We start from the raw sequence: 16,694 nt of genomic DNA on the forward strand, positions 1-16,694 counted from the left end.
TATCAGGAAGCACCTGGGTGTCACTGACGTCTTTGCTTTCTTGTGTGTGTGCTCCTGTGTCAGTGCGCTGGATGCCGAAAATGAGTACCTTGTTCAAGAAGCTCTAGATCGACTGATGGATGGAAGAACAGTGTTGGTTATTGCCCATCGTCTGTCCACCATTAAGAATGCTAATATGGTTGCTGTTCTTGACCAAGGAAAAATTACTGAATATGGAAAAAATGAAGAGCTGCTTTCAAAACCAAATGGGATATACAGAAAACTAATGAACAAACAAAGTTTTATTTCAGCATAAGGAAGCAATTACTGGTAAACAATATGAGACTTTAATGCAAAACAGTGTTGCAGAAAAAAAAAACAAAACTCAGAGACTATGAAATACGTAAACCATATATCAAGTTATTTGAAAAATACCTATTTTTTTCCAAAGTGTGTAAAAGATTGTTTTGAAATGTACCTGTTCTCAAGATCTTTTTATTCAGTTTTAATAATTATAACTTTTTAAATGTCTATAGCACTGAAGTTATTTTCAGGTTTTGTATTTTCTTTTATTGTGGAATATTTTAATTAATATAGCATGGCACCTCATTTTCTTTTGCCTGCTGTCAAAGATTGAAGCTGTTGTCAAATGACAACTTAAAAAGGCAATTATAAATAAAAAGCCTGATTATTTTAGGCCAGTTTACCAATCACTGTGTAATTCTTCTGGTAGTATTCTACCTACTTTTAAGTCTAATTTTACAGATAGAATAATGGAAATTGAAAATTTAACCCTTTATTCCAATAATCCCATGAAGCAAACCTAACTATTTAACATCAGCTGGAAAGAAGGGAACATTTATATTGCCCGTCTCCTGTGTCTTCAAAGGTGTGAGAGCTGAGGAATATGTGTTCCTATGGGAACTGTGTTTGAATATGTGCAGTTTTCAACATTTTGGCACATGAAAGCCTGACAAGTTTTTAAAAGGGCAGAAGCTTTATTTTTTGAACAGAAAAACGTGTTTTTTAAATTCACGTGTTTGTATGAGTACTTTTGCGAAGCAAGGCATGAACTGCTAGGTATTATTAAGAATGAATGATTTTTGCATTTAAGTTGTTTGAAGGCAGGTATTTTGAAAAATATCTGTTACAAATTTATAATTTCAAGACAAATTGAATCTTATTTTATAATACTTCTGGAATTTCATTAATAAGGCTAAAATTTGAGGAATATAATTAATTTTCAGCCCTAAGACATTTAAGTTTGGAAGTCCTTGCTATTCAACAGAATAACAAGAAAACTTCAGAATGTATCACTCCTGAAAAGAAGATATTAATAAGCCCTTTTATTTATGGTTATAGTTTTATTTATAGTCTCAAAATTCCTAAAGCAGTGCTACAACCATTGAATTTGCCATATTTTGTATCAGTGCTGTTAATTTGCTGTTGCCTCAAGAAAAAGTGCTTTTTCTCCATGGATGAGGCTAGACCCTAAGAAGTAATTAAGTCAATGTAAATCAGATGGAAGTTTTCCCATGAACTAAGCATTTATTAGTTCCCTGATTAGACTGGAAGAAGAAACCACTATTTCATGAAAAGCATGGAATATGATATTTTATTCTTCATAATTAATAAAATTGATATGAATGAATGTAGTGTTCTTTGAATTAGTAAACAGTCCATCTGTGACAATCATTTTTAACAAGCTCTACTTGTGTTCTTTATAAAGTGTGATTTTCAGAAAGCAAACAAAACACAATTACAAGGTTGAATCTGAGGAAAATAATCCTTGTGCCATAGAAGTATTTACAAAATTGCATTTCATTGTTATGTTTTATTTTCTGATACATGATGTTCAATTTTATCTTTAGGTAATATTTTATATCATAGATTAAAATTTATAGTGAACTTTATCTGTGTCTGTCACTTTTTTTTTTTTTAATGACCCAGGAACCAAAGACGCAGTCTGTCATTTCTTATAAAACTTCTCACTACATTGTTTCTTAGTAGAATTTGGCTGTGTAGATTCAGGAATAAAGAAAAGACTAACATTACACATATCCAAAAACATGTAATTAAAAGTTCCATTCATTCCTCCTTATCAAGTTTGTTGATGTCATCACTTGTTTCCTACTTACAAATATTGTTTGTTTCACTGCAGTAAATAAGTATCTTCTACCCACATCAGGGACAAGGAACTGTGCTGTGAAGTTGATGATAGATGAGTAAGGCACAGTTTCTGCCCTCAAGGAGCTTCTAGTTTTGAAGGAGTGGGAAGGCAGGGGAAAATTAATAACAAGAATGCAGCTAGGGATCATAAAGAGGTGTAGTTGTAACACTGTGTTCTGGTATCACATTTTTGTTTCCAGAGTGTTTGCATGTTACATTTGATACTTTGACAAGCCTGTAATTTAGACAAATATTTATCTTCCCCATTTCACAGAGGAGGAAATAAGCGTAGGCAAGTTGTAAATTAATTCAGCATTAATGACATACACAGTTTCAGGCAAGAAGAAACTCAAAAGAAAATTTTCACATGTTGAGCTCAGCATTTTGTTATATACCCTCCCAGGCTTGTCTCTATGTTCAAGGTCTCCCCTGACCCTGGGCCTGACAGGTTCCCAAAGAATAATCACAAGTTAAACCATTGTAGGTCAAACCCATGTAAGTGCATTCTTGTAAAAGTAGGGCTCCATTTTGGGGATCCATCTTTTTTTTTTTTTTCCTTTGAGACGGAGTCTCACTCTGTTGCCCAGGCTGGAGTGCAGTGGCGTGATCTTGGCCACTGCAACCTCTGCCTCCCAGATTCAAGTGATTCTCCTGCCTCAGCCTCCGGAGTAGCTGGGACTACAGGCGTGCGCCACCATGCCCAGCTGCTTTTTGTATTTTTAGTTGAGACAGAGTTTCACCATGTTGGCCAGGCTCATCTCGAACTCCTGAGCTCAAGCGATCCGCCTGCCTCAGCCTCCCAAAGTGCTGGGATTACAGGCGTGAGCCACCGCGCCTGCCAGGTTTTAGTTTATTTTTGATAACTTTGGCAGTTTTATAAAATAAGATGAATTCCCAGCCAGGCGTGGTGGCTCATGCCTGTAATCCCAGCTACTCAGGAGGCTGAGGCAGGAGAATCGCTTCAACCTGGGAAGCAGAGGTTGCAGTGAGCTGAGATCACACCACTGCACTCCAGCCTGGGAGACAGAGTGAGACCTTGTCTCAAAAGTAAATAAATAAGCGAAAACCAGTACAAATGTTACAAAACAAATATAAATGAAATAATTATGTGAAAACTACATTGTAAAAGTTCCTTTGCAGTGTATTTCTGAGGCATCATGGGGTTTTCCTGGTCATCTCTGTCCACTGAATTCATTCAATAAACATTTACTGAGCATCTTCGATTTTGCTAGGTCCTGTGCTGGGTGCCAGCTGTGCCTCACAGAGCTAGTGCAAGGGTTGGCAAACAGCTGTTTTTGTATAGACTGCAGGCTAAGGATAGTTTTTACAGTTTTAAATTGTTGGAAAAAATCGAGAGAATATCTCATGACGCATTAAAAATACATGAAATTCAAATTTCAGTGTCCATAAACAGCCTACTCCTTCTAGGAATTGTCTGCGGCTGCTTTCACCCTACAGCCACAAGGGGGAGGAGTTGTGACAGAGACTACATGGCCAACAAGCTGAAATGCCTGACAGAAATCTCACTGATGCCAGAGACAGTGAAAAAATTCCGCACTACTTGAAGGACTTCTAAACCACACTGAAATTTAGAGCCATCTTAAAAAGTTCCACTGACAGGATTAGATGAGTGCCCTGAAAATGATTGGGTGCGGGTAATTTCTGGATGCGTTCTTCCTTGTTCCTGTGCCTCTCCATTTTAACACATTAATTACCATGCTGTGAGAATGGGAGTCTAATAATTCCACCACATTGGCAGGGAATCATTCTGGCTGCTTTCCTATTGTCGACTGCAGTTGTTAGTTAGTCCCACATAAATCAAAGTTTCATCTTAACTGCAAAGGTGATATTTTGGGAAGGACGTACAGAGGAGAGGCTCGACTCCAAGTGGACCCACAAGTTGGCTGGGCGCCTCACACATACACACATGTCTACACTGGGGAGGTATTTTTCTATTTATTTTAATAAAATTTAAATGTGCTCATATTGCATGTAGGGGAAAAGAAATAACTTTTCTTCCCATCTTAGGTTCATGGCTAAGGCCCTTATAACAGAAACCAGATTCACAAGAGAAAAGCAGGCAAATTTATTTAAAAGTTTAACGTGACATAGGAGCCTTTGGAAATGAAGACCCAAACAAACAGGGAAACTTGTGCATTTTTATGCTTAGGGTTGATGAGTGGACAACTTGTGGAAAGGTATGACTGGACAAAGGTCTGATCTAATGGTAATAACTGGGGGAAATTGGTAAAGCCTGTTTGTTCAGACTCTTCTCTGTGGCCCTGTGTCTTCAGAGATAAGGATGTTTCTTTCCTCAGGTATGGGGAAGGCATCTCTCAAATGAGGGTCTTAAGACCTGTTTTAGGGAAGAAGGGTGGAAAAAGGTCAGAGAATGATCTTCCTGCTTCTACTGTGTTCTCAAATGCCAAGGTGCCACATTTTGGGGTGGTAGGTCCTGAACCATATCACTGCACACACTATTTTTTATTCTATATACTTAAGGTGTACAGGATGTTGATATGTATATGCACAGTAAACTACAGTCAAGCAAATTATCCTATCCTTCATCTTCCATAGTTACCTTTTTTGGGTTTTTTTGAGGAAAGAGTCTATAAAATCTCTCAGCAAATTTTCAGGATGTAATACAATGTTGTTAACTATAATCCTTATGCCGTACATTAGATCTCTAGACTTATGCATCTTACGTAACTGCAACTTTGACCTAATTCTCTGCACATACTATTTTTAACCAAACTGCTTTTTAGAAAATATGCATGAATATTTTCCTACATTGTCAAGTGTTCATTACTCACATCCATATGTATTCTTTTAAATATAGCTTTTCATAATGCTTTTTTTTTTCAGACTCAGGATCTTTGTATTTTTTTTTTAAGTTTTCCATAATGTGGATGCACTATAAATCTATAGTTGGCCATTTATGTTACTTTCCACTTCCTTCACTATTATAAACAATACTGTCTTTGTTATTTGACTTTTTCACATAAATTTCTAAGGTGAAATTGCCAAGTAATTATAAGGCTTTTTGATAGAAATTGTCCTCTTAAAAGATTGTACTTTTACAATTCCACCAGACAGATAAGTAAGCAGTGCTTGTTTCCCCATAGCCTTTTCAACATGAACTGCTACCGTTTTTTTTTTCCTGCCCTGTTGCCCAGGCTGGAGTGCAGTGGCCAATCTCGGCTCACTGCAACCTCTGCCTCCTGGGTTCAAGCGATTCTCCTGCCTCAGCCTCCTGAGTAGCTGGGATTACAGGCATGCACCCACCATGCCCAGCTAATTTTTGTATTTTTTTTTCTTTTTTTTTTTTTTGGAGATGGAGTATCGCTCTGTCACCCAGGCTGGAGTGCAGTGGCGCAATCTCAGCTCACTGCAACCTCCGCCTCCTGGATTCCAGCGATTCTTCTGCCTCAGCCTCCCAAGTAGCTGGGACTACAGGCACGTGCCACCACGCCCGGCTCATTTTTGTATTTTTAGTAGAGATGGGGTTTCACCATATTGGCCAGGCTGGTCTCGAACTCCTGACCTCATGATCTGCCCGCCTTGGCCTCCCAAAGTGCTGGGATTACAGGCATGAGCCACTGTGCCTGGCTAATTTTTGTATTTTTAGTAGAGACAGAGTTTCACCATGTTGGTCAGGCTGGTCATGAACTCCTGACCTCGTGATCCACCTGCCTTGGCCTCCCAAAGTGTTGGGATTACAGGTGTGAACTACACACCCTGCCACTGTTACCATTTTAAAAAACATCTTTGAGAGGGTGGGGGGAGGAAAAGCATCAGGAAAAATAGCTAATGCATGTGGGGCTTAATACCTAGGTGATGTAGAGACGGGGTTTCACCATGTTGGTCAGGCTGGTCTTGAACTCCTGACCTTGTGATCCGCCCGTCTCAGTCTCCCAAAGTGCTGGGATTATGGGCGTTAGCCACTGTGCCCAGCCTATTTACTTTCTGAGATGGAGTCTCACTCTGTCGCTCAGGCTGGAGTACAGTGGCACAATATCAGCTCACTGCAACCTCCACCTCCCAGGCTCAAGTGATTCTCCTGCCTCAGCCTCCCAAGTAGCTGGGACTACAGATGCGCACCACCACACCTGGCTAATTTTTGTATTTTTAGTAGAGACAGGATTTCGCCATGTTGGCCAGGCTGGTCTCAAACTCCTGACCTCAGGTGATCTGCCCTCATTGGCCTCCCAAAGTGCTGGGATTACAGGCATGAGCCACCACCCCCAGCCTCTAACATTCCTTTATTAAATTCTTTTAACTACCTAGCCTTGAGGGTACCGTCTGTTTTCTCTATGATTTTTTTTTGAGACAGTCTTTATATATATATAATTATTATTATACTTTAAGTTCTAGGGTACAGGTGCACAACGTGCAGGTTTGTTACATATGTATACATGTGCCATGTTGGTGTGCTGCACCCATTAACTCGTCATTTACGTTAGGTATATCTCCTGATGCTATCCCTCCCCCGTCCCCCCGCCCCATAACAGGCCCTGGTGTGTGATGTTCCCCTTCCTGTGTCCAAGTGTTCTCATTGTTCAATTCCCACCTATGAGTGAGAACATGCGGTGTTTGGTTTTTTGTCCTTGCGATAGTTTGCTGAGAATGATGGTTTCCAGTTTCATCCATGTCCCTACAAAGGACATGAACTCATCCTTTTTTATGGCTGCATAGTATTCCATGGTGTATATGTGCCACATTTTCTTAATCCAGTCTATCATTGTTGGACATTTGGGTTGGTTCCAAGTCTTTGCTATTGTGAGTAGTGCCGCAATAAACATACGTATGCATGTGTCTTTATAGCAGCATGATTTATATTCCTTTGGGTATATACCCAGTAATGGGATGGCTAGGTCAAATGGTATTTCTAGTTCTAGATCCCTGAGGAATCACCACACTGTCTTCCACAATGGTTGAACTAGTTTACAGTCCCACCAACAGTGTAAAAGTGTTCCTATTTCTCCACATCCTCTCCAGCACCTATTGTTTCCTGACTTTTTAATGATCACCATTCTAACTGGTGTGAGATGATATCTCACTGTGATTTTGATTTGCATTTCTTGCTCTGTCGCCCAGGCTGGAGGGCAGTGGTGCCATCACAGCTCACTGCAACCTCCACCTTCCTGGCTCAAGCAATTCCCCAGCCTCAGCCTCCCATGTAGCTAGGATTACAGGCACACACCACCATGCCCAACTAATTTTTTTGTATTTTTAGTAGAGACGGGGTTTCATCATGTTGGCCAGACTGGTCTTGAACTCCTGACCTCAGGCAATCCACCTGCCTGGGCCTCCCAAAGTGCTGGAATTACAGGCGTAAGCCACCATGCCTGGCGTTCTCTAGGATCTTATTTGACAGAGCCTACAAGGCCCTTCATGGTCTCTCCTTATTTCTCCAATTCCCTTTACTTTTAGTCTTTCGGGTTGATTTGTTTGTTTAAAGTCCCTGGCTCTAATCCCAGCTACTCAGGAGGCTGAGTCTGGAGGATCACTTAAGGCCAGGAGTTTGAGACCAGCCTGGGAAATATAGCAAGACCCCATTTTTTTAATTGTATTTTTTTAGAATTTAAAATAAAATTTCTTGGGGAGACAGGGTCTCGCTACGTTGCCCAGGGGCTGGTCTTGAACTACTGGCCTCAAGCCATCCTCCCACACCTTAGCCTTGCAAGGTGCCAGGATTACAGACGTGAGCCACTGTGCCTGGCCGTGAGACCCCATTTCTAAAAATATATATATAAATAAAAAATAGGCAGGTGTGGTGGTACACGCCCATGGTCCCAACTCAGAGGCTGAGGCAGGAGGATCACTGAAGCCCAGAAGGTCGAGGATGTGGTGAGCTTTGATCACGCGACTGCACTCCAGCCTGGGCAACAGAGTAAGACCCAATCTCTAGAAAAATCATAAAGAAAAATAAAAATAAATAAAGTCCCTAGAATGCACCAAGTCCTTTGCTGCTTCAGGACCTTTGGCCAAGGATCCTCTGCCTGAAACATTCTTCCTCCTATTCTCTTATGCTTCATGTCTCAGGTTAAATGTCCTTTTCTCCCAGAGGCCTTTATAGACCTCCATCCAAAAATAAGTAGCCCCAGTGATTCTCTCTCATACAGTTTGCTCTTTTATTTCATAGTACACATCTCAGCTTGTAGCTGGATATTTGTGTTCATTTTTTCAGCGTCTGTCTTTCTCATTGGTCTGTAATCTCCATGAGGGTAGGACCCACTGGGCTTTGTTTAGTTATAAGCCTTAGCAATTATCACATAGCCTGGCGCATGCTAGGTACTCACTAAATCCATAACAAATGGATGACTTTTAGTGCTGTCTGCTTACTATCCTTCAATAGCCATACATTTGGACTCCAGGCAAGTTCTTGCTCAAAGGTGGCTGACAAGTCATTCTAGCTTCTGCAAACAACAGCTTTTACATTAGGATGCTGGGGAAACCACTAACCAGTCCAACAAAGCACAAGAATAACACTGATCCCACCAATCCTCTCAGACACAACTATTAATACTCTCTATTGCCTATTTCACACCCCTCCTTGTAAGAATGAAACAGGGAGGAAATGCACTGGGCTCTCAGAGCTGTAAGACTCAACAAGCTGCCAAGTTGAGTTAGACACCCAGATGGGAGAAGGAGTAAAGCAGCTAGCCTATGTAACCTTGGCAAGATGACTGCTCAGATGCCACTGGTGCACAGATAGATGACTGGCTTCCCAGGGGAATGTCAACAACTGACACCCACACTGTGGTCTCCCACATGTGGATACGTCAATGTTTACTTAACTATTCCCTTATTTCAGCACATGCTGAATGAAAGTCTACTATGTGTCTGTTACTGTGTGCCACAAAGGTAACAAAGTCACTGCTCCTGCTGTCAAGACATTTAAAGGAAGTACTTGAGAAACAATTATGAAAACGAACTATTATGCAGGATAAAAATACAGTCTACACACAGGAGCAGAGAGGACAAAGGATGAGGCGTACCTAATCCTGTGGAAGGTTTCACTGAGAAGGCAGCACAGAACTGACTTGATGTGGAAAGTAGGCAGGCGCCTTCTGGACTAACAAGGCAGGGAGTGCATTCCAGGTGAAAGAAACATGTACATGGGCATCGGAGGGAGATTTGGGTTTTTAAGTTCTTGGAATGTGGAGTGCAAGTGGGAAGTGGTGGAAGTACAACACGGACAGAAAAGCCAACCTGACTTAGATCACATAGGACCTTGCAAAGGAGCTTAGCAAATAACCTACTGGCAATGGTCAGCCACTGAAGCATTTACAGGCCCAAGAGCAGCATTAGGTTTGCCTTAATTCATTGTGTTGGCAGTGAGAAGATAGAGTGGAGGAAGACTAGACACAGGTAAGGAACCCTCTCCCCATCTCCCCCACTCACTCCCGCTGGCAGAAAAGAGGCTACGCAGTGGTTGAGGGAAAGGTAACCAGGGCAGAGGCAGTGCAAATGTGTGATCTAGTACAGATACGTAGGACCTTACAACGTATACCATGATCTGAGGGTGGAGGTAGGTGTGAGGGATGACTGCATACAGAGCTCTTCTCTTTGCCTTGGACAACTGGCCAGTTTTACCAAGGCTGGAACAGAGATGGTGGTAGGAGAGGGGTCCTAAAGGAAAACATGAATGCGCTTTTCATAAGTGGATTGTGAGGAGTTCGCAGGACTTCCAGGTGAAATTGTCCCCTAGGGAGCTGAATGATAGGGGTCTGGGGGTTTTGAGCTGGATCCAGGTTAGAGACACGGATTTGTGGCGTCATCAGCGTGGATGAGACTGCTCAAAGTTGAATGGGAAAATGGCAAACCTAGAAAACAAATATCACAGTGCGATACCAGTGTCAGCTTTACAGCTTTTCTCCGTCCTCAGTTTGGACTGAGGAACATCTTTCATTTCACAAGAGGCTCAGGAACTACCAGTGTGAAAAGACGCTACGTTCAAGCTGCTGGAGGGCCAGTTCCACCTAGGCGCAGTCAAGAAGGGCGCCTGGCTTTCCGGCTTCACGTCCCTGGAAGCTCGGCACTGCAACAGTTCTAAATCTGGGGGCGCCGGCTGCCTTCCCGACCACCTGGCGGACTGGGCGCAGCCCTTAACGTCACGATCACGCCCCCGCCAGCGTTCCGACCGCAACCCGCGGGAGTCATTGCGTCTGACGTCATCATCGCGCGCCATCTCTTCGCTTAAGTGTTTAAGTTCCGCGCGCAGGCCGCGCTGCAACCTGACGGCCAGATCCCTCGCTGTCCCAGTCGTTGCTCCTTCGAATCATGTTCCCAGCCGCAACTTCACCGCGGACCCCGGGTCCCGGGTCCCGAAGGGGCCCGCTGGCTGGACTCGGGCCCGGCTCCACGCCCCGGACGGCTAGCAGGAAGGGTCTGCCCCTTGGGTCTGCAGTCAGCTCCCCAGTGCTCTTCTCGCCGGTCGGCCGGCGTAGCTCGCTAAGCTCGCGGTAAGTGATCTCCCTGGTTGGGTCTGGCAACCAACAGGCTCGCGGGCCGCAGTGGGCCGGATAGGTTAGTGCCTTTAGAAGCCGTTGGAACCGGGGCGGCGGAAGAGAATGCCACAGTATTGGAAAATAGACCTTTTCCACTCTTGCAGGTCGTATCTGCTTCATTTTGATTATCAGTTGATCAGTTGATTCCCCACTTTGCATTTTTCATGGCTACCTTTGTGCAGAAGTGAAGTACAAACTGGATTCGCATCAGTGGCTATCCACTTCCCACCTGCTACCCCTGTGATCTGGTTTAAGTCACTCGTGATTTTCTTCATCTGTGAAATGGCGATAGTATATCTCACCTGAGCCAGAGGAGTTATTATGAATTGCCACGATGCAGATGTAAGGTGATGGTGATAATGAGGACCTACAACCCTGAAAGATCATTGTTTAATGCCTAACATACCAACTGACATTAATATCTGATGATTGGTAATTAAAGTGTTTCTAGCTACGGAATTTAACTTTCTAGGTAAATTATAAGGAAAAGGCTTTACATAAGTGAGATAAGAGTACTGTGGTAGTTTAGTTACTAAAACTGCTGGTTTGGAGCACCAGTAAAATCATCACACACACACCCCTCCCCCCCACACACACCATGTTCATAATTAACCTAAAACTTTAGTGTTTCTGCATAGTTTTCTCTGAATTCATCTATAAAAAATTAATTTTTCCCTGCAGGAAACACAAAGTATTGTGTCTTGAAATTATGGTTAAAATTTATCTGTAAAATTTTTCAGTACTTGAGAAGTGGTTTTGAAAGAATACGCCGTATCTTTGACTTTTTTTTTGGCATATTTTGAAAAGTACTTTTCAAAGTGCTGATCTTGTCAGTGTTTCCTATTCCTGTTGCGAAAAGTTGGAGAATAAAAGCATGCTTTATTTACTGTGTGTGTTGTTTTATTTAAATCTCTTCTTGTGATCATTTGAAGAAAAACCTTTGTTATCCTCTGTCAGGAAACAAAGCCCTTAGCCATTCTGTATGTGCATCTTCTAATTTAATTCTCATGATAAGACATAGAATAACTTTTATTCGGTGACTTTACAATATTCTAAATGTTAAGAGGGTGAGCAAGAAATAAAGTTTTTACTGTGATATCTGCTGTTGAAGACCATGTAACAGCTGATGCTCGTAACCTGTTTGATTTCTTGCTTGGTTGTACAGATCTGATAGATTTTTTTTTTTTTTTTTTTTTTTTTTTTTTTTAAGAGATAGGGTCTCACTCTCTGTCGCCCAGGCTACAGGCTGGTGCCACAATGCCCGGCTAATTTAAAATTTTTTTTGTAGAGACAAGGTCTTGCCACATTCCCCAGGCTGGTCTTGAACTCCTGGTCCCAAGCAATCTTCCCGCTTCGGCCTCCCAAAGTGCTGAGATTATAGACATGAGCCATTGCCCCGGCCAGATCTGGTAGATTCTTAAACCCCGAAAGCCAGATGAGCTTAAATCTCATCTAAGCCAATATTTGTAAAATGTATTTGACCACAACATATGGTAAAAGCTGATGTTTTATTTTCTGCCTTTGAAAAATGTTGAGATCTGCTAAATGACCCGCTGTTTGAAAAAAACGCTGGTCTAGTTAAGCCTTATTTCACAGCTAAGGAGGCAGAATTATAAGGAGTTTAAGTGAATACAGGCATGCATTTCAATACTAGAGTCTATGGGATTGAAGCCAAATTTTCCTAAATCCTGTCTTCTTTTTTTTTTTTACATGAAAAATATTACATTTAATTACATGGTAAGTATGAGCCAGTGTTAATTTATTTCAAAGAACTCCTTATTGTGAAAATATATACATAAAAAATTAGGATAATGGAAAATTTTAAGTTACAAGTAAGGTAATATAGACTCTTTTCTTTAGAGGAACACCAACACGAATGTTCCCACACCACTCCATAACTGAGTCTGTGAACTATGATGTGAAAACGTTTGGATCTTCTCTTCCTGTTAAAGTCATGGAAGCCCTAACATTGGCTGAAGGTAGGTGTCATGTTTCCATTTACCTGTATTAGCAGTTTAAAATGGAGCCTAGATGTGGCATAGAGATTAAATTTATGTTTTCTCTAGTATACCTTTATGTAAATGGTGAGAGATGGGTGGCCTGTCTAGTTGTTGTTTTTTTGTTTTTGTTTTTGTTTTTTCTGAGACGGAGTCTCACTCTGTCACCCAGGCTGGAGTGCAGTGGTGTGATCTTAGCTCACTGCAACCACCACCTCCCGGGTTCAAGCGAGTTTCCTGCCTCAGCCTCCCAAGTAGCTGGGATTATAGGTGTGAGCCACCATGCCCAGCTAATTTTTTGTATTTTTAGTCGAGACAGGGTTTCACCATGTTGGCCAGGCTGGTCTTGAACTCCTGACCTCAGGTGATCTGCCCTCCTTGGCCTCCCAAAGTGCTGGGATTACAAGCGTGAGCCACCACATCCGGCCACCTATTTTTTTTTTTTTTTTTTAACTGTAATTGAGATATATAATACATTCGAGAAGGAGAATGAGTTCATTTGAACACAAATTAAGTCTTTAATGGTTTTAGGTACTGTACAGTAGTCCCCCATTATCTTTGGGGGATATCTTCCAGGATCCCCAGTGGATGCCTGAAACCTTGTATAGTAGTAAACCTTATATATACTGTGTTTTTTTATATGTACACACCTATGATAAACTTTAATTTATAAATTAGGCACAGTAAAGATGAACAACAATAATAATAAAGTAGAACAATTATAACAATATACCAGCAACACTACTCTTGTACTTCGTTTGGGGTCATTAACTAAAATGAGAATACAAGCATTGCATTACTGCGACAGTTGATAGGGTAACTGAGACAGCTACTAAGTGACAAACAGCTGGATAGTCTCGGGGGTGTCCAATCTTTTGGCTTCCCTGGGCCACTTGGAAGAAGAATTGTCTTGGGCCACACATAAAATACACTTACACTAACAATAGCTGATGAGCTAAAAATAAATAATAAAAAGGTCTGTGTGTAAATCTCATAATGTTTTAAGAAAGTTTACAAACTTGTGTTGGACCGCATTCAAAGCTGTCCTGGGCCACACGTGTCCCTGGGCCGTGGGTTGGACAAGCTTGGGGTATACAGTATGGATATGCTGCACAAAGGGTTGATTCACAACCTTTAGGCAGGACGGTATGAGATTTTATCACTTTACCCAGAACAGCATGCAATTTACAACTTAGGAATTGTTCATTTGAATTTTCCATTTAATATTTTCAGACTACGATTGACCACAGGTATTCGAAACTGCGATAAAAGGGGGAATATGCAAAATTCAGTCCTGTTTACAGAGTTGAGCAGGTTTATGAAGTTTACCGTTAAACCCCAAAACTGGCACCTCGTGTTATTGGGTTTAATAATGCAGTAAAATCAAGTCCTACCTCCATTTCTGGATCCTCTGTAGCATCCCAGAGGCTGTGTGCAGAAATTTATGACGTTACCGTTGTCATGGTGTACCTTTAGAAGAGTCTGTTGGTGGAGAATTAGTGTGGAATTTTGACAGATACAATCAACACAAGCTTAGAAAGGCAACTTTAAAGATGAGCAGTTGGATGACACTGGAAGAGCAAAGTTCAGAGCATCCTTAATATCTGCTGAAGTCATTTTTATTAAGGCTTGAATTCTAGATCTTTGTGATTTTTCTGGAACAGTATTTTTCAAATTGTAGGGTTGACCAAAATTTAGCGGTTCTTGACCAGCATTTAAAAAAAGAAGAAATAGAATGCATCTCGTACGTTTAGTAAATTTTGTTTGTTTTACTTAAATTGTATATGGTTGTATCGTGATGTAAAATGTATTATACTGTGAATAACTCTATTTACTGTATATATTACTGTTAATAACAGTAAAAAAAAATGCTGAAATTACTCTGTTTTAGAAGAAGGAATATATCTCATCAACTGGAACTTGCACATCTTGCCTGTAGGTCCTTGGGAGCTTTAGGGATAGTTGTTTTCAGACAACTACTAACCTTCATATACATTGTTCTGTTTTAAATAAATAAATGTGTATATATATTGTATATATATGTATATTTTTCCCCTCTAAAAATTTCAGTTTAAATTACATTTAAACCTTTTAATGTACTACTCATATTTTAACAGACTAGATTAAATAACACAGCCCCAAATCTAGAAATTCAGAGAGTCCTTAGAAATTAGGATATATAAAACAAAGAGGTATGTCAACTTGAAGAATTCTTCCCCACTTAGAAACCTGCCAACTACTGTTAAGTCAGCCCTTAAAGGCACACCAGTCGAGGATCTGGAGTTGTGCTTTCAAGAAAAAGAAAATTACTGAGCAGATAGTTCAGTTGAGCAAAAAGCCTCACTTAGCCTGGGCTTGGTTTGATATTTTTGCTTGTACATTATCTATGCCTTTTACTTCACCCTTCTACCTTTCTTTAAGTAAAGAGCAAAGCTCAACTTAAAATTTCCAGGGCTGTTAACACATTTGTGGAGGTTTACCACCAGTACTTAAGACATATGCTAATTTAGTTTTGTCACTTAATAGAGAATGTAACTCTTTGTCTCCATATAATTAATAAATTATCATTCCTTTAAGGAGCTCTTATTTGAAAATTATGTGCTTTTGGAGGAACATTGTTTTCCTTGAAATGTTTTATATAGTTAATGAGTTTGTTATTTGTGTTACTTTATCGATAAAATTATAAATGTTGCTAAATATTTCTTTTTTGTTTGTTTGTTTTGAGACAGAGTCTCGCTCTGTTGCCCAGGCTGGAGTGCAGTGGCACGATCTCGGCTCAATGCAACCTCTGCCTCCCACGTTCAAGTAATTCTCCTGCCTCAGCTTCCCGAGTAGCTAGGATTACAGGTGCACGCCACGATGCCCGCATGCCCAGCTAATTTTTTTTTCTATTTTTGGTAGAGACGGGGTTTCATCATGTTGGCCAGGCTGGTCTCAAACTCCTGACCTCATGATCCGCCCACCTCGGCCTCCCAAAGTGCTGGGATTACAGGCGTGAGCCACCCTGCCTGGCCTCTTTTTTGTTGTTTCTGCTTACTTATTTTTTGATATGGAGTCTTGCTCTCTTGACCAGGTGGAAGTGATGTGATCATGGTTTACTGCAGCTTCAATCTCCTGGGCTCAAGTGGTTCTCCTGTGCTTCAGTCACCCTAGTAGCTGGGAAGTACATTGCCAAGCCTGGCTATTTTTTTTTTTTTTTTTTTTTTTTTAAGAGAGAGGGTCTTACTATTTTGCCCAGGCTGGCCTCAAGCAGTCCTCCCAGGGTGGCCTCCCAAAATATTGGGATTTATAAGCATGAGCCACCGTGCCTGGCCTAAATATGTCTTATAGGAAATAAGCTATCTGGTCTGTTTGTAACAAAAAATTAAGGAATATTAAATGTCCTAAATACACTTTTTGCCTTTAGATATATTTCTTTTTTCTTTCTTTTTTTTTTTTTTGAGATGGAGTCTGGCTCTGTTGCCCGGGCTGGAGTGCAGTGGCACAATCTCTGCTCACTGGAACCTCCACCTCCCAGGTTCAAGCGATTCTTCTGCCTCAGCCTCCCAAGTAGCTAGGACTACAGGCATGTGCCACCACACCCAGCTAATTTTTTGTAGTTTTAGTAGAGATGGAGTTTCACCACGTTAGGCAGGATGGTCTCGATCTCCTGACCTCGTGATCCACCCACCTCGGCCTCCCAAAGTGCTGGGATTACAGGCGTTAGATATATTTCTAAAGTTGGTTATCAGAGTTAATAGATCTGTTGTTTTTGGTGTTGATAATTTTGGAATATTCAAAAGTATTTGTTGTGAATTAGTCCTTTCTGAGTGTGCCAATTACTTTTTTTTGATAAAGCATGTGGTAATAAAGATTTATACTACAAGATTAATCACCCACCTCATTTTTTCCTTTAGTCGATGACCAGCTGACCATTAACATAAATGAAGGTGGATGGGCTTGTCTGGTGTGCAAAGAGAAGCTCATTATTTGGAAGATTGCTCTGTCACCTATTACTAAGGTATTTACGGCTCTTTAGAGAGCTGGGACGGGATAG

At 41.1% G+C, this 16,694-nt stretch overlaps 2 protein-coding genes and 1 long non-coding RNA gene across 7 annotated transcripts in view; 2 read left to right on the top strand and 1 right to left on the bottom strand.

Moving 5' to 3' along the window:
* The window catches only part of ABCB10 (ATP binding cassette subfamily B member 10), a 42,772-nt gene extending 40,880 nt beyond the window's left edge, over nt 1–1,892 (top strand). For all 4 annotated transcript variants that reach the window (XM_063671314.1, XM_054441774.2, XM_054441773.2 and 1 more), the window contains one exon: nt 64–1,892. In XM_063671314.1, the coding sequence (XP_063527384.1) occupies nt 64–295 (232 nt within the window). In that variant the 3' untranslated portion in view covers nt 296–1,892. The remainder of the gene's footprint in view (nt 1–63) is intronic.
* A 2,503-nt stretch (nt 1,893–4,395) lies between these two features.
* Nucleotides 4,396–10,252, bottom strand: LOC129010668 (uncharacterized). Its single transcript, XR_008493054.1, has 3 exons — nt 10,006–10,252; nt 8,451–8,567; nt 4,396–4,504 (listed from the first exon to the last, which is right to left on the bottom strand). It is a non-coding gene; the product is annotated as an uncharacterized LOC129010668 (long non-coding RNA).
* A 60-nt stretch (nt 10,253–10,312) lies between these two features.
* NUP133 (nucleoporin 133) overlaps nt 10,313–16,694 on the top strand; it is a 67,736-nt gene continuing 61,354 nt past the window's right edge. For both annotated transcript variants that reach the window (XM_054445258.1, XM_054445300.1), the window contains exons 1-3: nt 10,313–10,616; nt 12,522–12,640; nt 16,555–16,658. In XM_054445258.1, coding sequence (XP_054301233.1) covers nt 10,435–10,616; nt 12,522–12,640; nt 16,555–16,658 — 405 coding nt within the window. In that variant the 5' untranslated portion in view covers nt 10,313–10,434. The remainder of the gene's footprint in view (nt 10,617–12,521; nt 12,641–16,554; nt 16,659–16,694) is intronic.

The sequence above is a fragment of the Pongo pygmaeus genome, chromosome 1 (assembly GCF_028885625.2).
Source record: "Pongo pygmaeus isolate AG05252 chromosome 1, NHGRI_mPonPyg2-v2.0_pri, whole genome shotgun sequence".
NCBI lineage: Eukaryota > Metazoa > Chordata > Mammalia > Primates > Hominidae > Pongo > Pongo pygmaeus.